The sequence below is a fragment of the Neolamprologus brichardi genome, chromosome 12 (genome assembly GCF_056152115.1).
Source record: "Neolamprologus brichardi isolate AB-2024 chromosome 12, ASM5615211v1, whole genome shotgun sequence".
In the NCBI taxonomy this organism is placed as follows: Eukaryota; Metazoa; Chordata; class Actinopteri; order Cichliformes; family Cichlidae; genus Neolamprologus; species Neolamprologus brichardi.
Window position 1 is genome coordinate 21,589,781 of NC_142115.1, and position 26,033 is coordinate 21,615,813.

The 26,033-nt window shown below is 40.9% G+C and overlaps 1 protein-coding gene across 7 annotated transcripts in view; it reads right to left on the bottom strand.

The window, feature by feature from the left end:
- The window catches only part of LOC102789791 (uncharacterized), a 42,444-nt gene that overhangs the window by 15,841 nt on the left and 570 nt on the right, over positions 1-26,033 (bottom strand). For 4 of the 7 annotated variants that reach the window (XM_087849164.1, XM_087849167.1, XM_087849163.1 and 1 more), the window contains exons 2-9: positions 20,636-20,740; positions 19,318-19,520; positions 18,775-18,941; positions 17,017-17,151; positions 15,028-15,116; positions 5,166-5,315; positions 3,930-4,261; positions 417-3,851 (exon numbers count right to left, since the gene is read on the bottom strand). In XM_087849164.1, the coding sequence (XP_087705290.1) occupies positions 417-3,851; positions 3,930-4,261; positions 5,166-5,315; positions 15,028-15,116; positions 17,017-17,151; positions 18,775-18,941; positions 19,318-19,520; positions 20,636-20,740 (4,616 nt within the window). Of the gene's footprint in view, positions 1-416; positions 3,852-3,929; positions 4,262-5,165; positions 5,316-15,027; positions 15,147-17,016; positions 17,152-18,774; positions 18,942-19,317; positions 19,521-20,635; positions 20,741-26,033 lie in introns of those variants that run through there. The other 3 variants (XM_087849165.1, XM_087849166.1, XM_087849168.1) reach the window with 3 other exon arrangements.

The following is a 26,033-nucleotide window of genomic DNA, read 5'->3' on the forward strand; positions in this document are numbered from 1 at the left end:
ATCCTCTGTCAGTCACTCATCCATCCATCCGTCCATACACACACCAGACTCTGGTGCTTAGGTGTTCCTTCTGGCTCGTGAGTTCAGTTATGTTCAGTTATGTTCAGTTATCTAAAAGACTTCATTGAGAAAACTTTTGAAACTAAAAGAATTAAGGGAAAGTGAAAGGAAGAAGGGCTGCCTGTGTGTGTCTGTGTGTGCAGTTGCGTGTGTGTGAATGAGAGAGAGATACAGGTCTGTGTGCGCAGGCATTTTCATTTATTTGCCGTTAGCAGTCTGAGAATAGAAAAGTCTATCAAGTAAAGAAGACAGAGTGCTGCAGAATTACTTCTATATCTTCCCTACTCAGCACAAATGAAGTCCCCTCTAACTCCGGAGTATTTGGAAAGCATATGCATTTGGATTGTGTTTCTTACCTTAAATCAGGTAAATAATTATCTTGTGAAGCTCCAGTGTCTCCAGGCTGTTGTCCAATAGACCATTTATCCCAATCTTCGGTCCTTATAGGTCGTTCATCACGGTAATCCACTCTGCTCAGTGGAAACCCATCTCTCTTTGGCTCATGTGTTTGTAATCCTGCTTGCTGAAATGAAGACCCTCCAATTAGGTCATCACTAAAGCTCAGCAGGTCTGAAGATGCAAACTCTTGTCTTTCTTCCCTCTCTCTTTGCACTTCTGAAGTCCATTTTGGAAGGATAGCGTTCTCCAGTGTGTTGGTTTCCTCATCCTGTTCCTCATTGTCATTTTCCTCTTCCATTAAATCTCCAGAAAATGGTAATCCTAGTCTTTTGTCAATGCAAACACTTGTTTCATTTACTGGGGTGCCAATCAGAGAGCTGGCATGAGAGGCCGAACTGTTGGTAAGCACAGGGGATTGTGGCTCTGACGTGGTTTGGGATGTGTCCTCTCTCCTTAACTGAGCCCCCCAGACTTGAAAGTCACCCAAGGAAGCAGGACATGGAGAAGGAGCAGGTGACGTCTCCCCGCCTTCGTCTGAATCTTCCATTGAGATCTGTGAGTGGACATACACCTCCTCTCTGATTTTCAAGAAGTGATCTGATGGATATCTTAATGATGGAGACACACTGCGGGGCACAATGCTTGACTCACTGTCATAATTTCCTTCTGACTGACTGGAGCTTGTTGGTCTTGAATCAGACTGATGAAAAGCTTCTGAGTCAATTTTCGATTGGCTGGGACTGATAATTTCTGGAACCACGTGACGGTCACTATCACGAGTTGCTTCGTAAGGAGTTGATTCAACAGGTTGATTTTGGTCTGCATTGGGAGCACTGTCAGTTCCTCTGACTTGGTGTAGCTTACTTGGCAGTGTTTCTTTGTCATAATTTTGTTTTGCAGCTTGGGCCTGAAGTTGCAGTACCGAGGCTGCATATGACAGCATGCTAAATGTCTCCAGGGACTTTTTTGTTGCCTTTGATTGCCTTTCACTCCGTTTAGGTCTGTCATGGCACTCTCTTGTAGCTTCTTTTACCGTGCCAGATACAATGATGTATTCCATTTCTAGGCCAAGTTCATCTGGACTATCTGTGCGACCACTGTCTGGGTTTTCCAGTAGGTCCTTCTCTCCACCAGGACTGGAGCTCAGAGATACAGTTTCTGTTGTTTTTCCATCTACATGTCTTCTGCTCCCATCTGTAGCTCCCATCTGACTTTCAGTGGCATGCTCACCTTCATTGGTCGTCACATAGGCTGGGAATAATGTTTGGTCAGCCTGGATTTGTGGTTCAGCAGCTTCCTCTGGATACTGTGAAATTTGCCGAGTGCCAGTGGAGCAGTTGACCAGAAGAAATGGGGAATGATCTCTGGGTTGCTCTATCTCAGTCTCCACTGATCCTTCTCTGCTTCGGCCACCCATCTCACTGGCTGCGTCAAACAGAAACACTTGGTCGTCTGGCTGTTCTTTATTTGTGATATCTACTCTCTGATCTGTCAGAATGGGTTTGCTCACAGCTATAAAAGGGCTAGACTGTTCCTCAAGCTGTATCATGTCTGCTACAGGGCAGCCAGAGGTGTCAGGGGAGGATGCCAGGCTCCATGTACCTGCTCCTACGTTGTCATATTCAGAGGTGGAGGTCACCATGCCACAGATGGGTAACTGCCACACGTCAGTGCCCTCATAGGTGGATGTGTCATCGTCATCATCTGCAGAGTTCTTGCGACTCTGAGCACCTTGTACATCGATGCCTTCTGTTTCTTCACTCTGCATTGTGCCCTCTGCAGCCTCGATTACTATTTTCACAACTTCAGGCGCCTGCTTAAATGCTTCACACGGATCACTCTTCTCTTCTAAATTGTCTTCTTCTTCCTTTTTGTTGGCATGTGTCCCGACAGTGTCAGTGGCATCCACTGAATCTATGTGACTAAGGTCCTTTCCATTTTCAGGTGCTTCTGGAGTCGTCATTGCGGAAGAGCTGTCTTCCTGTATGGTGGTGTTCCACATCTCCATTCCACCATCTGAGTATCCCAGTGGACTTTCTACAGATGTTCCACCCTTGATATTGGTGTTCAATCCACAGAAAGAACCAGAGTTTTGAGATAAGTTCTCAGGGGTTGTGAGAGGTGATAAACTGTCATCCCGGATTGTCATATTCCACATATCCAGCGATTCGGGGTAAGATGTGGTGGTCCCGCTATCAGATTTAAGAAATCCTTTCTGTGCAGAGTACGTCCAGAAGTCTAAAAGCCCCATCTGTTGCTCCCTTTTTTTTCTGTGGACCCCCTCGTCCTCTTCTTTAGATGTGTCCGGTGTTAAAGTGTTCAGGATTGTTTTCTTTGTGGCCAAAGCTGCTCTTTCTTGTGCTCCAATAATAGCAGGTTTGCCTTTTCCAGTTAAGTCTTCCTCTGGTGGCGTCAGCTGGAGATCATCCAAAGTAATAGGTTTCCACTCATCCTTCCAGTTTTCATAGGATTCAGTCTGCTCTGTGATCAAACTAAGCTGAGGTTCAAGACTTTTCCCTTTGTGGTGGGAATTCTCTGACTTTAAGATCTCTTGTCTGCTTTCCTTTTCTGTCATGTTACCGACTAAGTCTTTGCCTCCAACTTCTTCTAAAATATTAGGTGGGCTCTCAGAATCTTTGGGTCTATTCCACATGTTATTATCACTTGAGGACAATGCTCCTTGTGTGTCAAAGCCCAGTTCATCCCAGGTCTCCGACAAAGAAGATGACACACTGTCTTTATGCTGTAGGCAATTGATCCTTTCAACAACATCTTCTGGAAAGAACCTGACGCCACAACTGCTGGGTGGGCGGCTACCAACCAGGCTGTTGACCGGGGTTGGAGGGACCACGGTGTCAATCATCTCGTTCCCATGGCTTGAACCGCGGCGATCAATTGAACAATTTCCACTTTCCAGACCTCCCACTGAGTTGGGAGCAGAGAAATCAAGAAAGCTTAGCTCATCGAGCTCTGACAGACTAGAGCTCCCTGCTCTTCTTTCATCTTCATCTCCTCTTTCTCCAGAATTTGCCACTTCTCCTCCTGCTGGCATAGACTGGTCACTGCTATGCAGCGGGTCAAAATTAAACAGGTCAAAGTTATCGCTCCTGTGTCTGCTCGAGCGGTGTTTCTTCCTCTCTGGTGGGACAGGAGGGGAAAGAGATAACAACCCCAAAGGAGAGGGGTTTCTCAGAAAGAGTCCTCCTGGCCCTGCTGCTGGACCACCACCAGCTATCACTTCACCCACCGGACTGTCATCACTAAGGAAAATCGAACTCTCTTTGGAGGAGCGGCTGCTACGAATGGTGGTCATTCCGCTGTCAGGGCTCACTAGCTCCCCACCGACATTGACTCCTGCACCTCCTGCGTCCTCTTCACCATCTCCCATTACCCTGTTTGCAGGAGATAAAACAAAAGTATGAGTGAACATAATTTTTTCTCTAAAAACTGTAGACATTCAGACATTCTACCTTGCTATTGCCACTGTGTCGCCATTGCCTCCTTCTGCTCTCTCTATATCAGAACCATCCATGTCGTTGATGCCAGACGATCCCTGGGAGAACTCCACACTGCCTGCTACTCCGTCTGTGGAAGAAGTCCTACTGCTGGGGTGGCAGGCTAAAACAGAACTACGCCGGTCGACAAAGTCCTTAAGGATGCCCTGGATCTCCTCCGCGAGCAGTGGTGGAGTACCAGAGGATGCAGAGGTGTTCAGTGGAATATGATAAACCTGAAGACTCTCCAGAGCCTCCAGTTCACCAGAAAGAGACCAACTGGAGGATTCTTCAAGCTCGGAGCAGATCTGCAATGAGAAGCTTGTTTAAATATACCACCTAATCCTTATTTTATTTAGTTCATCTTTTTGAATGGTTTGATTACTAGAGTGAGGCCATATCTTACATATCTGTCTAGTTTGGCAGTTTGACTACTATGCTTTTCACCCAAAAAAATCTGTTTGAAGCTGGAATACATATTTGAGACTTGTAATAAAGGTGTCACAACATATGAAGTATAAAAACTGATGTTACAAATACAGTGCAACAAAAACAAACAAACAAACAAACAAAACAATTTTTTTAATTTTTCTTTTCTTACCCACAAAACTGAGTTGCTGTTGTATGAAGGAGTATTAGGGCCACATTAAGAAAAAAAGCATTATTAAAGCATTATTGGTCCTTCTGACCAGATGCCGTTTTAAGCGCACTTATACTTACCCACGCTGTGTTTATGTGCTAAAAGAGAAATCATTTCCTTACAACTAAAGCCGAGTCATTAAATCTTCTACACAAGGCATTTTGTAGAGGGTATAGGAGCTGTGGCAGTTTGCCTTGAAACAACTGCAATCTCCACATTTTGACTTTAGCTTAGTTCAATGTATATGACATAAAACATATCCTAGCGTAATAAGAAAAGTAAAAACAAAACGGGCATTTTTGGACCAGCAAAATTAAAAGGATGAGATGCCAGGTGATTATACACTAATGCTGCGGCACACATTTTAGTTAATAAAAAAAAACTTGTTTCTGGTCTCCTTCATAAGGTATTTCTTTTGACACATTATTTTCAGAGTCAGGGAAATATTTTAAAAGAAATTAATATTTATTCAATTTACTAAAGACACCATTACAGAGCTGTGAGTATTTAAGAAGCACTTTATGTTTCATTCCTGACATATGATTGTCTGTTGCTTCTGATGAATATTTTACCTGTTTCAAGATATCTGTGTTGTTTGAGTAGACAGCCACCTGCTGGCGGGGATGGTGAACTGAATCACTGATGGATAAGAGAACCACAATACCATCGAACCTATGGTGGTGACTGAACGATTTAAGCACATCCAGATAATCATGCCAGTCCTGAAAGTGACAAAAAAGGACAAACATTACATTTTTACTACTATGTAAAAAAAAAAAAAAAGTCTTCAAATTAATGATGAACCTTTTCTATTTTTATATACAGCCACATAGGAAACTTTGTAAGACTCTGCCTTTTATTGCACATATGATTTAATGTAATTTAGTAAAACTTGAGTGGTTTCAGAAAAAAAAAAGCCCTTTATCTGTAGCAATGAGAGACGAAGCTGTCAAAGCACACAGAGGGGTAGAGAGACACTTTGTGATTTATTGTTTGGAAATTAACTGTTTGCTCTTAAAACAGCCACCATGCACAGATTATGGTAATTCAGTGACACACACAGTGATTGATGGATGGAAAGTTGCATTAATTAATTGTTTTGTTTGTCAAGGGAACTTGTTTTTTTCTTTCTCTCTGGAATGATTAACAACAATGTTATGGGAACCGTAATTTGCTATGCTATAAAGTGTGCAAAGTGATACTTTTGAAAACATATTTGCTTGATTAATCTAGATTTGCTGTACAACTGTTTGTTTTGTAAAGTTCTCAAAATTGTTGCCATGCTTATTTAAGTAGAACTTTTTAAACAAAAGAGATATTTAGAGTAAAACTAATAAAGGAAGTTTGACTTTCGTGTGTGTGTCTGCTGCAGACATGAAAACCTATTTCTTCTTGTGTTGCCAGATCGTGTCAGTCCAATGACGTTTCAGCATATGCATTTCTTTGCTGTGCAGTCGGCATGTGTGTGTGTGTGGTCCGTCTCACTGCTTAAGCCTGTGCACGCGAGTGTGTGTATTTGTATCGGACCACTGAAAGTGATTGATGAGAGCTTCTGGCGCTGTATCTGCCCAGGCTGTGTCAATATTAACCTGTGAGGATGAGGGGGCCACAATACTCCTCCCACTGTTCCTCCCTCCATCCCTCCATCCTTCTCTCGCTCCACAATATGGCTGCTGTCAGACTCGGGCTCATCAATCCTCACACACACACACACAACTGTCACTTCACTGACACTGCCATTTCTCAACACTGATATCCTGATGAGTGCAATGAAGCCTCCCAAGATTCGTTAAAACACACATATTCACTCACATAAGTACAAACACACAAGTAAACGCGCACGTGGCACGAACGCATGCAGACGCACACATGAGTTCACCTGCGCTCGTGTGCTGTGATGCAGGTTTAGGAGCCGACATGAACTGGTGTACGCACATGTGAGATATAGGAGAGCAATAAAAGCTTCATCATTTATGGTACAATATACACAGAAATGATCAGATGATGCTAGTGAAGCTAAGAGCCAACTGTGTGCATATGCACTCAAAACTACACACACACACAGACACACACACACACATGGAAATATAGTGAGAAAACGAGCAGAGTGCGAATCTCTGCGATAACACGCAGGGCGACAGTCTGTCTGCCATTTGGCTCTTAACTGAGTAAATTACTACTCATATTGTCTGCCCCTCCTCTTTCTCCCTCTGCCACCTCCAGATACACAGATTGCCTTTTCTTATAAATTATCAACATGTTAGATATAAAAACCACTTGCTAACTATCTCCATGAACCTTAGGATATGGACACAGAAACCTGTATTTCATTTGTTGCACTTACTGGTGGCCGACTTACCTCGAGAAACCTAGTTACTTTAAATCCTTCACTTGACTTGCTTTTAATTTGACTTTTTAGTAACGTGTTTACCAAAAGCTGAAAGTCCTTGTTCTTGTATAGATAGTTTAAATTCGCAGTCCTTGCTGTCACTTAGCATCAGTGAGAAAACTTGCTTTACATTCTGAAATGGGAGGTGATCTTAAAATGATGAGCTTGGAAAGTCAGCAAGCACAGAGATATTTAACTGATATTTACGGCCAGTGTTGTGGCTTTTTACTACATGCTTCACTGCAGTTCATTGGGTCATTTTGTATGCTCCTTATTCTTAAGTTCCAGCATTAGACAATTGCACTCAGTGGCACTAAAAGCTCAATGGACTACAACTTAAGAAAATATAAAGCGAAGGCAAACTAAGAAAACTCCAAGCAAAAAAGGAGAAAATACAAAGAAATACCATAAAGGTGCAGGAAGCACAGACTATTAGGAGGCACAATAAAGTGATGAAGATGGCTGGGAAAGGACTAATTGTTGCCAAAGTGCAAAATGAGCTTAAGTGGGTTGAATGCTGTTATTCTCCTTCATTCATTATTATTTCATTCAGGCTTCTGTGCTGTTAACTCTGAAGCATTTCGCAGTGGTGTTTTCTGTATTTGCAGCATGATGCTTTTTTGTGTTTTCACTAAATGCTGATTATATCCTGTAATGCCGGATATCTTTTTGATTATGATTTGTCTATTTGCCAGCATCGCATCGAGCTCTTAAGAGCGCAGAAGAAAGAAAGAAGGCAAACAACACCTACACCGACAACTGAAGGAAAAATTATGTTTGCGATTGTGTGGCGTCAGCGTAAGCTGTTTGAGCTCCTTTTTTGGTTTAGACCAGCTGTAACATCAAAACTTTGATGATTACTTGTTACACAGTTGACCTGCAACCATTACTATGAATAGCCAAAATAGGGTTGAACCCACGGTTGACACAACATTTTTGAGTACAATTTCTATGCTTTTTAAAAACAATAAAAATACTTTTTCAATAAACTCAAATGTGTTTTTCTCTCCTTCAACTGTCCTCTTACTTTTTTTGCATCTTAACTCTTTACATCTTCTTCTCAAACTGTTTATAGACATCTGTTTCTCAGACTAGGCCTTTATCCACACACTTTTCTCTCACACACATACACACACACGCTCTCTCTCTCTCATTGGCTGTCTTTGCTCCACAGGTAGCAAGTCTTTAGCGGCTGCTTGCAGTTCTCCCAACCTGCCGTCATTATGCACAATAGCCTTAGGTACAAAACTCAGGCCTCATAACTCACGCCCCGCGTGCGTAAATTCCCGTGCAAACACAGTCAAAGCAAAAACACATTTCCTGCTGTCGCCAACATCTCCGGCAAAGAATTAATCAAGCGTTCATCCATTTAGGCTCTTTGCATACCCTTTCCGTCAGAACACAGAATGCTAAGAGAGTTGCGAGTTCTTCTCAGGCGATCGTTTCGCCACCCTGATGAATCCATCAAGCGAGGTTTGATTTATACATCTGTCTGTGATCACAGCGGTACAGCTACAGTAAATGGGGTGGCAAGGAGCGAGCTGACACCTCCCTGCTCAAACACACACATGCAAATGCACGCACACATGTGCAGTATATACCACTTGCCACACACACACGCATTGCTGAACACACACACACACACACGTACACACACACGCATGTACTCGCATACTAACAGCCATTCACTCTTATTCACACTCCTGCTCACACATGCGTACACAAGAGTATTACTGCTTATGAAGTTTTTGGGAAGACAGAGGGGAAAGGGGAGGGTGGTATGAAAGTTTGCAGAGGAAGAAACCCAAATGTCTTTCAGTCTATCTCATATGGGCCTTCTCCGCATGCTTCATTCACTCAGTTCTAAGTGCGGGGATTTGGGGGCCAAGATGCGAGCACTGAGTCTATAAATGTTTTGTTTTGTTTATTTGTTTGCCCTCAAAGCCTGAGGAAGCCACAGGGGGAGAATGAAAATGGGGAAGAGAAAGACTCAGAAGATTCTTCTTCAGCAGAGATGAGGAAGAAACATCAGCGTAAGATGCTGAAGATGGAGCGGAGACTCTTGTGCAGCATCAAAATGGTTTCAATAAATGCCATATTTTTGTACATGACACAAACAGTATAATGTGCACTGTAGCCAAACAAATTTACATCAAAATATGTATCTTGGAATCTTGTTGATGTGTTTATACCACAAGAGTATTTTTACTATGTAAGAAGATGCAATCTAACACTTAAACTAGTTGGGAAAAAAACAAAAAAACCATCAAGAAATCCCAGGATACTGTAAATAGAATGCAATCTTTATGCATTCCTTCTTAATATAGGGATGTTTCACATGGCTACAGCACTATGTGCTTTATGAGTCTGCTCACCCAGAAAATCACTACAGCGCAAGAAAAAAAGACACAGAATCCCAGAGAGTAATAGAAAAATAGAGGGGGTGGAGGGGCGGGGCACCCTGGCTTCCTGGTCTTCAATCTTAGTCCCTGGGAGGCCCACCCTGCACCTGCTGTCTCCTAGTGCGTCTCATCAGAAAGGCATTTACTGAGTGCCGTGGCTGCGGGCCCCTTCATTAGCGAGCATAATTATTTGTGCAAGTGGCGTAGGGCAAAACTGGCCCTGCATAAACAAACAGAAGGGCCGGAGGACTGCGAACAAACAACACATTAGAGACAATCAACGTTGCCAAAATGAAACCTAAAGCGCAGCTCAGATGGAGATGGACACGTACGCAAACACAATCAGATAGAACAGAACAAACAAATCTACCTCAACAACACAAAACATCGCATAAATGAAAACAGGAAAAGTAAACAACATCCAAAATAATGCTAACTCATCGGCACTACTGTGTCAGCTTCTGCGGATGTGAGGCGCGGAGCTGACATCTCGCCACGTTTTTGTTGTTCATGCATTTTTAATTGCAAGTATCTGACAAATAATAACAATGACAACAATAAAATGGCTTTCTGTGTTAATACTAAAGCCAAATTCAAATATCTTATTCATATGCTGCACTAATAAGCAGATATCTGTGTAAGTGTGAAGCATCCAACGGGCCTATGGATGTTACTGGTGTTTTCTGATGAGTCATCATGACACCCTTTTTTCCAAATATGGTCACACCCAAGATGGCATCAGCTACAATACTTAAAAATCGAGGCTTCAAAACAGGAGTTAAAAAAATAGTGGGCGAGAGCCCGGTAGTTATGTCCATCTTTTATATACAGCCTTTTCAGGGCACACTGTGCTGACTATGGAGCTGCTGTGATGAGAGACCATGGTTCTGTTCTGATTAACCCCAGATTGCCCACTTCAGGTAGAAGTGAGTTGCTGTCCCCAGTTAACCCTATAAGGTCTAACCACCTGAACATAACAACAGCCTGATGGCCTAACCCTAACCAGAGATTTTATCAACCAGTCTAGCATCTTTTACTAACCCCAACCACAGGAGACGCATCAAAAACAATTTTGTTTCACTTTATTTTCCCATCAAAAGTACATTCTCCAAAATACAGGGTTTGATGACTCGTACCTCAAACCTTGTTCATAAGTTAAGGTAACCTGGAATTAGTGAAACTCTTACCCATGGTTACAGATATACACTGTAAAGACTAACTTACTGAACCTTCTGCCACTGCAGGTTGGAAAAATGACAGAAAACAAATAGAGATATAGACATCAACACAATAACAAACACACACACACACGCACACAGAGCATAAGATGAATGATTTTGTTTGCTGCACAGAGAAAACAAATACCATCAAAATAGTTATTGTATTTTGGTGTAACATTAAATTACTGAACTAACATGCAAACTTTTCCTGATCCTCCGAGAAGCGGAAACAGCTTTAAAAAAAAAAAAGAAAGAAAAAGAGAAAAAAAGACGAGGAACTCTAAAACACATTGTACTTCTTAGATATCCATATTAACATATGAAAAAAAAAAAATCACATTATTCGCATATTCTCTGAGCGAGTGTACGTCTGTGTGTGGCTGTGGGCTCCTGTCCTTCCCACAGTTCATCAACTCCACAGCATGACAACTCTTCATCTGACCGAAGCTTCATCTGCCAGCGCTAATTTCTGAGCTGTGAAAAGCTCAAACACACACGTGCTGGCATGAATATGCGAATAATGTGTCTTTAGTGGGGGGGGAGGGGGGGGGGGGGGTTTGTGTTCATCAATTTGAGGTCAATGTAAGTGTTACACAAAAGTTTTCAAATGATCAAGGTGATGATGCACAACAGCGACGTGCCCTTGAGCAACGCCCTTGACCCCTATGGTGCTGCACTGCTGTGGTGCTTTTTCTACTAGTTGATACAATGCATCTACCACAGAGCATGGAAGCTGTAATGGATGCAAACACAGCATCTCATAAGGAATCTGTACAGCAGGGGTTCTCAAAAATTTGGGGGCTATGGACCTCATACAGGGGAGAAGATTTTCCAAAGACTCCTTCACAACGATCTTGGTAGTCTGAGCTCAGAGTCACTTTATGTTGTGAACTGACTCAAATGTTAATGCTCATCAGCTAACTAGCTGTCTAATAAAGCAAGCTACTGAACAGCTGGAACATCTCGCTATTTTGCGAAAGAAGTGAGTGACAGAATTGACTGATGTGGTGCATCTGGATCAGATCAGATTTTTTTTTAATAGTCTTCAAACAACACCAGAGGGAGTAATGGACACAATATGCTCTTTTTATTAGGGTTAATGGTTCCTATTAGAAGTTAGTAAGGGTTTTGCTAAGACCTTTGCTACTGACTGTACACCCCACTCAGAACTATTGTGTTATGTGGGATTTATTGGTGTTCATTTGTGCAGGTCTTTGGCTGCATAATGAGAGAGACTGTGGGAATTTAACTAACGTAGAGGCTCCAAAGCATGTAGCCCTCTAAAAAGCCTACAGAGCAGGAAGAAGCACAAAAACGTCACATCATAAAGAAAAAACAAACAAACAATGGCAGTGGAAAGTTTTAACTGTTTTTAGCACTTGATTCACACTTGGTTCCAGTGGTTCGTGGTGGTTTTCTCACCAGTACTACCAGAGATGTCTTTCTGTTAAAAGAGTTTTTCCTTCCCACTGTCACCAAAGCTCTTGCTCGTTGGGGGTCATCTGATTGTTGGCGTTTTCTCGGTTTTCCCTGTATTATTGTCGGGTCGTTATCTTACAACATAAAGTGCCTTGAGGTAACTGTTGCTGTGATATGGACCTATATGAATATAAGTGAACTAAATTTAACTTTAGTATAATTTTTTTCCTATTGTGTCATCCGTGTTCTCCACAGAACGGGCTGAGCTAGTTTTTTTTTAATTTTTGTTTCGGTGCTGACCACTAGTGACAGTACACAGCTATAACAGAGGGAGGTTTACATTACAATTTACATTGCTCCTCCTGATTCTCAGAGCAGCACCATGCTTGGTGCTTTATAGTACTGAAACGACAACAACAACAAACACATCACAAAGAAACTTGCTGTCATGCAGAAAACTAACTCTAAATATTTAAATAAGGTCGCGCTGCGGCATTTAAATGTAACGTTGCTTCTGTAAGGTGAAGCACTGAAAAATTCGGATAATTGTTGCTCTTGTGCAGGAGCAGCAGCAGTATTTTATTCTTCTGTAGTCAAACACAATAACAGTGTTTGAGAAACCGACAGAAATATTTGCCTTTGCAGTTTCAACTGAAGTGACTCTGAAGGGAGGAAGCTCATTTCGTTTGTACTTTTCTCTTCCTGTAATAGAGGAGCACCCAGACTGACTAATGTATGTTTGTACAGTATACAAAAATACATTAGTCAGTATATACGATGTGTCCGTATCGTTACACCACACACTGCAAGCTTTTTCTTCTGCTAACTAGGCAATCACAGACATCTTTTTTTTTAAAACAAAAATCTAACTCTGCCCTCTTTAACCATCCAACACACACACACACACACACACACACACACACGGAGAACACTTTGACAAACACATAGCACATAAACCATTAAAGACTAATTGAATCTAATTTATTTAGTTTTCTGGAAAGAATCATTTAAGGCAGAACTTCCCTAAGCCCCCCTCAATAAATGACTCTCATACCGTTTTACTCTCTTTTCAAACACAATTAAAAAATAATATATAAATATATACACACTGCAAATGACATGCATATAAGGAGTTCATTTTGGAGCCCGATCTCAGGTCATTAGTAACCCACCATGACGCTGTAGAGTTGGGGTCCGCTGGCGACACACAAGCCCCTGGCCATTTATTCTATATTAAGTCTTTAATGGGCCCTCTCTCTCTTTCTCTCTCTCTCTTTCTCTCTCGCTCCTGACACACAGCATGCAGGCTCAGCGCTGGTAAAATATGCACAGAAAGTCCGGTGCGCAAACACAGACAAAGCCATTCAAATGAATGGTTATTTATTCGCTAAACGAGGATCTGGGTGTTTAATGTTCCTTGGACGTTAGGTAGTTTTCTGGGGGAGGCAGAGCCATACCCCTACGGCTACAGACATCATTTATTTTACACATAGCCTAATACTGCACGCTAGGCAGCCGCTGAGAAAAATGGGCTTTGGAAGTGAGAAGGAGATATAAAAGAAATAATGAATAATTTTTTATTTTGGTGGTGGGGGGGTGCTTTTGGGTGGGGGGATGAACACATTAGCAGGGAGAAAAGCAAGGGGTAAACTTAAAGGCTTAAAGCACCCTGTTTGCGTGTGTGTGCGTGTGTGTGTGTTGTTTGCAAATGTGAAGAGGAAGAAAAAGAGTGACAGAGCTAGAGAAGTCATCACCAGCATTACACAAATGTGTGTATGTTTCAATATGTGTGTGTGTGTGTGTGTGTCACATTTTTGGAATCAGTGGGGAGGAAGGTGATACATGATTGTGTGCGAGGCTCTCGAGCTTCCATCTACATCTCATCCAAATGCAGAACATCACAACAGCAGAGGGGCTCCTCTTCTACACTACAGCACCTCCCAAATTTGACACAGCGAAGGTGGGATGTATCCATCAAAAGTAACTTTTTAACAAATGAAACATTATCTCTTTCTCTTTTGTCGCTTAAAAGACAACAGAAGTTTTCTGAGCTTCTCTGGAAACATTACAACCCACGAAACACTAAAAAGAAGACTAATGGGGTTAGTAAGTAAAAAATAATAAGGATATTGATCCAATATTCCATTATCAGCACACTTTATGTATTACTGTGTACAATAAATAAAGTACACATAACCATTGATTTTGATTTGTGTTGTGTACGGTTCATAGGAGTATATCAGAAAACTGTGCATAAGTCTTGAGCCACCACTTGCTTTATATTTTGATAGGAAAACAGGAAGTAGGCATGCATTCACACGTTTCCATGCATGGAAATACAGCATATAGGGCAAAAAGAGAGTTTGTACAATTATAGCAAACTTGGAAGTCAGTATTTGGCATGGCCACTTTTATTCTTCAACACAGCTCTTTCAGGAGAAGTCCTCCAGGCTTCTTGAAAGACGTTAGTTCAATCGTGTTTTACAAATGGCTGAAGAAACTCACTGTTTTACCTCTCACATGACCTCCTCTTGGATTCATCACTACATACACCCTGTTGGTACTGATTTTCAATCCAGTTCTTGTGTAAGTTGGCACAGCCTTTTTCTCCACATTTCCCTCCCTTAAGAATGACTTTTTGACAGCCATCCTTCCACTGAGACCATTTCTGATGTGGCTTCAGTGATCAGTAGATGGATCAGCTGCAGGGTCTGATGGAAAACTGCTTTCAAAATTCATCTGTCAGCATCATAAAAAAACAAAAAATATTTCTCTTATGAGTGAAAAAGCAGTTAATGTGCAAAGAGAAACTTTAAAAGACCTTCAGAAAGCCTGGAGAACTGCTCCTAAACACCACTATGAAGTTTTACAAGAAAGTCTGCCTACTTGGAAGCAAAATATATAGAAATGAGTGGTGGCTCAAAACTTTTTAAAAAGTACTTTTCATAGATCCTGTGATGTGATTTTTGGCATAAGACTGGTACTGTATTTAATAAGAATTTACCTCCTTATCTGTAGCCATCGAAGTGAGTACTACGGTCATCTCTCCATCCGAAAACTCCTTTACCTCCAGAGTCAGCTGCTGCATCAAGTCTACATCCAGTCAGCACATATACAAACAGACTAACAGTTATATGAAACACACACATATAAGGATCCAAAACGGTTTCACAACAAATAACAGAAAAAAAATATATAAAGCATGAATTCCCTCTCCAGATGTGAAAGGTAAGTAAAACGATGTTACAATGCTGCAACAAATGGAATTTTTGCATTCATGTAAACACAATGCTGTCAGGAACAACACAGCCCTGTTATCTAATTAGACCTTATGTTAATACTGCAACGTGCACAGACTGTGCTCCACTGACAGCTCCCTCACTGTCCTGTTAGCTTTACTGCTCCTGCTAGGGAAAGATTATTTATACTGGTTTTACTGCTATTAGAGTTGATGTTGACACACGATTACAACCTGACTACAGATTTACTTGAGTGATCAGGGTGGACTTTCATCAGTCCTCTAATACAAATGACTCATGGACAGTATTTCTGCTATGCGATGGTAGGAGAAGCAGGGCTTGTTAATAACACACTTCATGGTTCGGTTGTGAAGGGAGACTGATTCATCTTAAAATAAAAATCAGTAGCAAGAAAAAAAGCAGTTTCGCAAATAATGATTACCTGACACTAACCTACATAGTAGGTAGGTTTAACAGTCTAATTGTTACAAACCTAAAGACTCATTTATTTTATTTAGTTTATTAACAAAACTAAGTTACCTTTTTTCAAAATAACACAAAATACAGTGCTTAACAAATTCATTGTAAGTTTGCTGGGGTAAGTTATCAGTATTTATAATTACCCAAATCATTTTTTATGTTTCAGTACCCATCACCAACATGCCCAAAGTCTTTAACTGAAAGAGCTTTTAAATTAATAGTTTTAATGCTAAACTATAATTATTGTTGTTGAATTTTAAAAGTTACTGTTTTCCAAAAGAGTAGAAAAAAGGTGATGATGAAGAATATTATTCTTTTTTTTAATTCAGAGGATTATATTTACTTCAAAAATGATATTTATTGCATTCATGAACATTATAAAATGTTGTAATGGTTGAATGTAATGATTAATTGATTTTCTGATTTCTCAGAGAACTCATATATATACATGGTCTCATAAATTTGTTAAGCACTGTACATGACATTGAAAACTGTTATATGAATATATGGCCAAATAGCACTGACTGGGTAAACAGTGCAGCGGTGGGCAATTAATTTTCCCAAGGGGCCGACGTGAGAAACTTGGACTGTTGTGGAGAGCTGCACCAATAAGCTTTTAAAGAGATAAAATAAATATTAAGCAGAACCGGGTTTGGCTTATTGCTGAGGGTCTCAGTTTCTCATGTGGCCCCTTAGGAAAATTAATCACACGCCCTTATGCTAATGGGTGTATTAAGTAAACTGGACACGACACGGCACTGGCACTCAGCCTCATGACCAGTTTGTTCCCATGGCCCCAAAAAGCAACATTTTCCCACAACAAGGTCAGCTCTGACTCTTACACTTAAACTGATGTATTTTCAGATAATGAAGTCTCTCTGTCAGAGATTAAGAAAACCTTTTTTTTTTCCTTCAAGAAATGAGATGCTATCTATGAGTCTAGTATTTGAGTGGTACAGACACTGGTTTGCACATTTTACTGGACTGATCTTTGTAGTGACAATCAATTTATACATCACTGATACACTTCCAAGATAAGATGCTGAATGCAACCCAATATGATAACCCACTGGTCTGAAACTAGCTCACAGTTAAACTCAAAGTAATGGAATCATTGTTTCTTGCATTGGTTATACTTCCTCCCATAAAGTGCTATGAAATACGATGCACCTGCCGCTGTGTTGCTTTGATGAGCATATAAGAACAAAGCTATATCAGACTCTCTACTCCAGCCAGTCTCTCTGTTTAGATTCACTTTGTGATCGAACGCACACCTTGTAACTTCACTTCATTGTGCTCACCAACAGCGACTTCCCCCCATTGCTCCAAGGATTTCACGAGCTCCTCCAGCTGTGCTGAATGACGGCCGTGTTTCATCCAAAAGGCTTCTGTCTGGAGTCGCAGGGCCTCTGTAGACACACAAAACAAGTGCAGAGTGCAATCGTCATGCTAACTCTGGCTCTCTTTCACAAGTTCATATAAACAGTTCAATGTTATGCACAACGTGATCGTTTTTAAAGGGTTGTCAATGAATTTCTTCCTTTACTCTACAAGCCTGCCCTTCTCATTTAGGGCAAAACTACATCACAGTCTCGACTTAAACCAAAAAGATCCACTTGCACTGATTTGTTTTTAGCTATGAAAGGTTACTTTAAATACAATCTGCGTAATGGTAGGTTGCTCCACGGATTAAGAGTGAAAAAATAAATCGCTAAAAGAATATAATTACTGACAATTTACACTTCTGTTTTCCTACATTTCAGTATGATTAGTTACAAGGTTGTGCACTGGCTTGGGCAGGTTTACACTTAATACTGTTTGTACATCACAAAGACAACACAGCACACAGAGAATGATTAACTTCTAATAAAATGAGACAGTAAGAATAATATTTAGGACATGATTTTGTTAGTGTATAAATAATATTAGGTGCTTGTGCTATTATTTTCTCCTTTTCATCAAGCGGACACTGAAAGACATTTTGTAAGGGAGAAGAAATCAGTGCAAGCAATAATTTTCTTTTGTGCTTATGAAAAAGTAAGTCTGGCTTTTTGGAAGCCGCTTGCACCACTGTGTGATCTCTCTAAATCATATTTTAGGATATCAGTGAATGAGTCTGATTTATCAGTCAACCAGTTATGTAAAAACAGCCTTAAAGTGTGAATTGTCTGTTTGAGATGTATACCCAGGCCCCACCTCCATGATAACTGTCTTCTCAAAGACCTTATGTGATTTAGGGCAAGAGCTGAGTTCCTGGAGGAATCAATGAACCTTAAAATTTGCTGTACAAAGAACTCTCCCAGAGAAATATGAGCAGTGGACTACTCACAGCACATGATTCTCTTTTTCTATTCATCTTTCTTTCCTGTCTCTGCACTTTACTCCTCTCTTCACTTTTCCTCTATCTGTCTCTCTGTAAATCTCAGTGAAAGTTGATGGAGAGCATTATTGAATAAGGATCAGATGCTTTCTGCAACCTAACCTTCACACAGGTGCCTAGCATCGACGTCTGGAGTACCTGTTTGGCAGGCTGTTTTACTGGCTTAACAACACGTGCACGGAAGGCATCTCAATTAAAGTTTTATGGGAGTTATGGAGTTATTTTGTTATTGACGGCATAAAATATCATTACATGCAAAGAATATTTTACTCTAGCCTACACAGAAACTAGAAAGTTTTGTCTCTAATAGAGTTCACACGCGTAGTTTACACACATTTTTGTTCTCTGCTCATGTACTTTTTCTCATTTCACGTTGATTTGTTGTGATAACTTTTGTTACTTTAGGAGGAAAATACAACTACCTGACAAAAGAGGAAAACAGACTAAGCTAAATTAAAAAGAAAAAAAGTCACATTACGGGACTCTGTGTGTCTCTCCGAGCTCTTACTTACTCACATTCACCACCCTTCATCTTTCTCGTTCTCGATCTCTCCTGGTGAGTGTTAAGCGAGTCATGTCAGGGGATTTGTGTGTGTCCTCCTTCATCGCCCCATTACTCCCCCTGGGGGGAGGGCGCCTGTGCTTCTCTCACCTCCAAGAATCTCCCCCAGCGTTGCTCTGATGTGCTCTGCTGCCTCTTGAAGAATCTCTTTGGTGACTGTCGTCACCGCGGACAATGCCCCATCATCCCCCGCGTCCTGCTGCCCGTCATGATAGACCACTCGCTGGATGCTGGACTCCAGAGCGCGGCACTCAGAGCTAGAAGAGGGAGAGGATGGGGGTGAAGGGGATATGGATGGCTGCCGGGGAAGGAGCAATGATCATGATTCCTTTGCATAAATACAACACTCTTTTTTGTGTCATGTGGGATGAACACACACACACACACACGCACACACACACGCACACACACACACACACGCGCACACACACGCGCACACACACACACACACACACACCTAAATGATCTTCCAAAATAATCTAAACATCAACAAATGGTCTTCGCTTCCAAAGCCCATTGCACCTGTGTATATTTGTGGTTTTGCGTGCACATGTACGTAAGTTTCCTAAATTTGAGCTGAACTGATCTGCAGACTGACCTGGTTCTGCTGGTCTGAATCTGAATTGCATTCACCTGTCTAGCAGTCCATTTCTCAGCAGTGTGAGCGAGAGCCTTTCAGCGCGATGTAGTCTCATGAGGTCTACATCGTCTCTCCAAAGCAGCAAGCTCTCACAAAGCTTCACCCTCTTCAGATACCTCGCCGTCTCCTCGGGCAACACGGTGTCACATCTGCAGCCACACAGCACCGGCACACACACTCCACCTGATGATTCTCTCTTCAGAAGCCCAAAGACACACAGAAAGCACATGAAGCCAGAAAGAAGTTGAAAGTACATCATGTTTGGATAAAAGCGTAGAATCTGAATGCAGCATGTCAAGAAGTGTCTGGTATCATAATTTTACCGAGTTAGCGGAATGCAAATAGTGGAAATTACTGCACTTGATTCTACAGCGAGGCAATATTTTGTTTGATGTCGAAGTGAAAAATGGACATTTTATGCCCTGCTGCCACTCATCAGTTACATTTTTACCAAGGTAGTGTTTCAGCTTATACAAGCTGAGAGCGTTTTTTTTGTTGTTTTTTTCATAAGCATAAAAGAAAATTATTCCACGAAAACATGATTTGACATGGGGGAGAGAGAGAAACAGCCATAGCAATGTTCTCAGTTTTAATTGGCAGTCTGGAAGGTTTGGGGCAATGGTCGAGTTTTGTGAACTAAGCAAAGGAGAAAATTTGCACAAAAACTAGAGCTGTACATGACACATTAACACAAATCAATGTAGAAGGCATACTAAGTGGTTAGTTTTTGAATGTGCTGTCAGTAGAAACATTGTCCTACTGCATGCTGCACACAAATGGAGGAGCTGGAAATTAATTAAATACATTGTGGACACTGATCAATCAGCTTTGAAGCAAAACAAGTATAACTAAGTGTTACATTAAAAAAATATATATATTATTCCACTGTGTGTTTTTCTATCGAGTTTGTTTGTTTGTTTTTTTACTGCACTGGCAGTGTGTTTGTGACCATTGTCAAGCTAAAAAACAATGTTGCTGCCAACCACGTTTCACAGATTCTGTTAAATAAATGGGAACATAGTATGTGTTTTTGCGACAGGCTGCTAGTAACAAAGTTCAATTTAAAACCAATTCTTTGCTGAGTTGTCCATTATGCGTAGACACAATACACAATACACATAGGTACACGAAGGATTCATAGGTCACTATGAGGTCCTGGAGAACTACTGCTCAAGACCACTTTCGAAGTTACAAAGAAGTCTGGCTCCTTAGAAACAAGATAGAAATAATGAGGGGCGACTCCAAAGTTTTTCAGGGTAATATATAAACATGCAACACAAAGCACATGAACACAAACAGGTAGATATTTACCTCAGTTACCTGGCTGAGGTGTAGAGCTAAGCACAGTGTTGCTGCTACAGTGTCAACATCTGGCTCAGGTCCACCTAAAACAGCATGGACAGGACCCTCTGATGCCTAAAAGAACAAAACAACCAATTTATTGTATCAGTATCTTTTCATTTCAGTATGATTGGAAGGACATTATTGTGGGATACTCTGTCTCTTTATGTCCCAACCAAACAAAAGAACTGTGAAGCACTTTGATCTGCTAGCTGATATACAGTATATAATGTACCAGCATCGAGCCAGCATGATTATGTTAGATGACTGCAGCATTTTGAAACCCAACCTGATGCATTAATAATGAAGTCACGGTGCTGCAAGGCTTAGCTCATGCTTGAAAGAAAATGCTAGTAAATACGCAATACACTACTGGCAAAATCCATCATGGGAACAAAGGATCAGTCGAAATTAGCAAGAATAACTTTTTCACTTCTAACTCAGAGTAACACGGTTTATCAGAGAAGTGATGACTTCCATTAATTTCTGCAAACAATGAGAACAAACACTCCTCATTTAGGTTAAGTGGACGCTAATGACAGCTCCATTACAGAGATTAAACATTCATCTCAGGGTGAAAAAGGCAGAAAATTATTTCCCCCCCCCTTCATTTGTTGACTGGGACTCTTAGTAGAATATGTTAATACAGCAGATGATTCATGAATTTATCTCTGGACATTTATGTATTTTTGTTAAAATTTGAAAAACTACTCTCTTATTTAGCCAATACAGCCTATTCACCTTTACTTTTTTTTTTTTTTTAACAAAATCATCCTCAACCATTGAGCGCCCTCACTGGGTGCTCTTTCTATATCAGTCTTTAACATTTTATGTAAACACCAGTTAAGTGCAGATAATCTGAATCACCACTAATGCAAGACACGCCTGCACCCTACTCCAAAAGGACTAGCAGGGCTACAAGTACCTTTACAACAACGTCACTGGGAGCACGACAGTCTATCAAAGATCAGTAACCTTGAGGCCACCGTACCCTCCTCCCAACTTAACCTCCATTCCACACATCTGCTCTTATATTTTTATGCTTTTACATTAGCAGGCTGATGCTGATCTTTAAAAACTGCTGCATGCCTTTTAGTAGACTTCCAGTCTCTGTGTTATATGATAGTCAATGGCTGTCCTGGAATCAATTAACACACTTACATTGTGATGGATTGGCACCCTCTTACTTTTCTTTTAACTATGCATTCTTCTAATAGATTATCAGATGCTTCTGGATGTTCCAAGAAGCAGAATAAAGCACAGAAGAGACCGGGCCTTTGCTATAGTTACAGTTAAACTTTAAAATTTAAATTAAGACCTCACCCAACACTCAACATCTTTTGCTTTGTTTCTTGTTTGTTTTATGTTTTTTTGCTGCATATTTCTGCTCTGTTTTATCCATTTTAGTTGTACAGCACTTTAGTTAAACCTTGTTTTGTTTTTAAATGTACTTGTAATGTAATGTAAAAAAATTGACCTGACTTTAGAAAATGGTCAGCACAAACAAACTCTCAAAGCACGTTAACTTGTTACTTTATCTGGTAATCCTGCTTTCATCTTGCAAGCCTTACAAACACTCAACAAATCTGTTGACTTATCAAATACACAATGGAGTCCGGTAATTTAAGGGAGCTAAATGCCATAGTTAGACACATAAAGCACTGGTAATAGTGCATAAGGAATTGAGCCAGTGTCTTGTTTCTATTCTTATGGCCTCGCCACTCAGGCCAGAGGGATAAATGAAATGAAGGGTGAGGTAATGAAAGAGCAAAGCGCTCAGGGGGAGCGCAGAAAAAAAAGATTTGAGGCTGCCTGATCATAAGAACGGAAGGAGTCTGGTTAGACTGGAGGAAGGAGGCCAAGGAGTTTAAGAAAGGCTTATCAAAATGAGGAGCTGTAATATAGTTGGTGAGTCAGAGGTGTAGAAGAGGTGCAGGAAAGGAGAAAAGGAAAAAATGGAAGCCAAACAGGTAGAAAATGTGACAGGAAAGACAGAGAGGGGCAGCGGGGAGTGCAATTTAAGAGGTAAAACGGATGGAGGAAGTATCACAAAGAGGAAATAAAATAAGAAGCAGAAAGAGTACAGAATGTGTGCGAGTCAGAGAAGGATGGGGGGACGGGCTCTCCTGCCCGTTCCTTCATAGCAGGGAGGGCAGCAAAATAAATCAATAGTAGATAGCCAGAGAAAAGGAAGTGATGCATTAGCAGGAGAAAAGGCCAATGTCTGTTCGACTGCAATAGGAGAACACTGGTGTGCGCGCACATGTGTATTGGCCACCTGATACCTTTCAATCGGAGTGCTCTCTTTCTCTCCTCCTCGCCTTTCTGAGCTGCCATATTCAAATCCTCTCCCCTCATTTAGGTTTAGGACAGTTTTGTGAAAATACACAAGTCATTTACATGAACAGCTGCTCTAATTTTTTTTCCCTCTCTAACAGTTGTGAGACACTTAAACAACCTAATTCAACCTAAAATAATTGAAAATATTTACACCTGTGGTTTTGCAATCATTGGACCACCCGGTTCTACATTGTGCTAAATTAGAAATATCTATTAATCATTATTGGAGTCTCAGCTTCCACCTGAATCGTGCGTCTGTAGAACAAACTGCAGAACCGCTACGATGATTTCCTCTTAATATAGAAATAATATAAAAAGTACACACAGAGAACAGCTGCTTCCTGGTGTGAGGACATACCAGTGTGTCGTAGTGATGTTTACATGATGTACACCCCTAAATTTCCATACACACGCTTCATCTCAACCTGACATCTTGGTCATATAGCTGAGGAACATATTGCAGCAGAATTCACACAATTTCTGCTGGGGAAAAAAGTTAAATAACAGAAATATTTTGGTGTAACAAATTAAAATGCTCACTAGAAAAAGAGAAAATAATTAAAATGCTCACTAGAAAAAGAGAAAATAATTAAAATGCTCACTAGAAAAAGAGAAAATAATATCACAAACCTAATTAAAAAGTTCCAGTTCGTGAGATATTGGATTTCAATGCTAATTTTCCAATTAGGAGTTTCTATATAACCTTAAAAGTTACTAATTTTTGACTGAAGCTGTGGTCTCTCATCCATCCGTCCATCAGCTTATCTAAGTGAGAATAACAGAGTTTATCCCAGCTGTCATTGGGCAAGACATCAGTACACTCTGTTCAGGTCACCACTCCATCACACGAGTAACACAGAGAGACATTCACACTCAAATTCACCACTAGAATCACCTGTTAACCTGACAAGTGTGCTTTTACACTGTGGGAGGAAGCCGGAGTACCCGGAGAGAAGCTTCAAAGCACAACAAGGACACGCAAACTCCACACAGAAAGGCCCCTGTAGTGATGACCGATTAATTGTATCATCTTTGCCACCAAACAATGTATATGCTCAATAAACACTGCAAAAGGCAGCCTGAGTTGCAATGAATACGGAAAGTCAATTTATGCACGGACCATGCATTCACGCAGACACACTGGAGAGCATTAGGCTACTATGCTCACAGCAAAATCTGCTTTTTTGCAAATATATCCTCATTCCAATGCTTAAAAGTGTTATCACGCATTCATTTTTCTGACATCACATAGGTCTAGCAGTTTATTTAATTAGATAGATAGATGTCTCAACGACAAAATTTATGTGATGCTCTAAATAATTCTAAATAATTAAAGAGAGAAAAATGACAAATGTTAGAACATCCCAACATACAACATTTTAAAATGACCGGTTTCTGAATGAAGGCGCGAACAAAGCCAATTAAAGCAGTCCTACGACTCTGTTTTTTTGTGGGTGCATGTGTGACAGTGTACAGATTGAGAAAGACAGATGCGCGAAGCACACTCAGCATGCCGCTTTAGCTCGATGCCAAATGTCGTAAGAGTGAAGGAGTTAGAGCCGTGGAGCTACACAGAGCAAATCTGAGTGAGAAGGAAAGATGGCTTCAGTAAGTTCTAAGAGCCAACATAATTAGAGGTATTGCTGTTCTGGACCATAGCCATGCAGAGAGTGGAGAGTAAGCGGGATGAGGAGAATGACAGAGACGAGAGCGTGGTCAGCAAAAGAGTGAATCATCAAAGTTTACATTAGAGAGCTACGAGAGAGAGAGGGATAAAGTGCCCTCGCGCACAATTTGTACGTGTGTGTGCATTTGTGTGCGAGAGAGAACTGAGGAATGGCCGTTAATCGTGACATGTGTTACACCTTATCTGGCTCTGACGTGACACTCATCAGTCGTCCCCTCTTATCACTCAATTACCTTGCTGTGCTCTGATCTGCGGATTTGCCTCTTTGAGCTTTTCTTCTCCCCAGATAAAAGGTCTTAAACTCGCCTAAAGATTTAATCCCAGACAGGTTTGCATTGTGCTGACAGACAGCCGTTTACACAGATAAGTGAAATATTGTATTGTAAGTATTGTACGGTGGGTAAGAAATGCTGCAACCCTGCATGTTGGGTTACAACAACAATCGGTGTCCATAACAACATATTTTCCCTGGTATTCCATTAACTAGAAATCACTTTGTTCATATCTTTTCATTACGGCCTTTCGCAGACACCTATATGCAATTACTGTAATAACCGGGCAATATCAAGATAGAGATTTTTCTCTGAAATATTTATCTCAGCTTTGACGTGCATCAGCAAGCTCAGACAATTATGTACATTACCCTGTTACACTACTCCTTAAGACACACACACGCACACATGCACACACACACACACACACACAGCCTTTATCTGCTGATGAAAAATATGCTTGAGGGCAGCTACTAAATGGGCCATGATGTGAGGCTGATTTCTCAATGTATAGGATGTTTAAGAGAGGGTTGGGAGAAAAAAAAATTAACTTTAAGACTAAAAAAAACTGCTCTGTTTCGGTTTAGTATGTGCTCATGTGTGAATGCCAATCAAGTCCTCTCAGACTGTGTGGTGTCCCCTCCAAAGAAAATAAGAAGCAACATAGCAAAACTAAAACTGTTAAAGTCATATTTCAGTACATGGTGTACAGTAGAGCATCTGACACAGACAGATATTTCTGATTATCCCCTTCCTGGACATTGTAAACAAATGATGCTAAGCCTTGCCAAAATATGATGTCCCAAATATGACAGAGACAGTATTAACTAGAAATGAATACCCTTTTTGTTTAGTGTGTTTGTGTGTAAAGGGGGATGGCAACACACACATACAGATTCTAGGGTCTCTCAAGCACATGCCCAAAAGCAGTTTTAGGGTCCTCTATGAACTCAAGGCATGTAGACCACATATCTGTTACAACATAGGCTGGATGTGCCCCTGAACACAACATAATGCTTCACAGATGCTCTACGTTCATTTGATCCGTATAAATTAAGCTGTTTAGTAT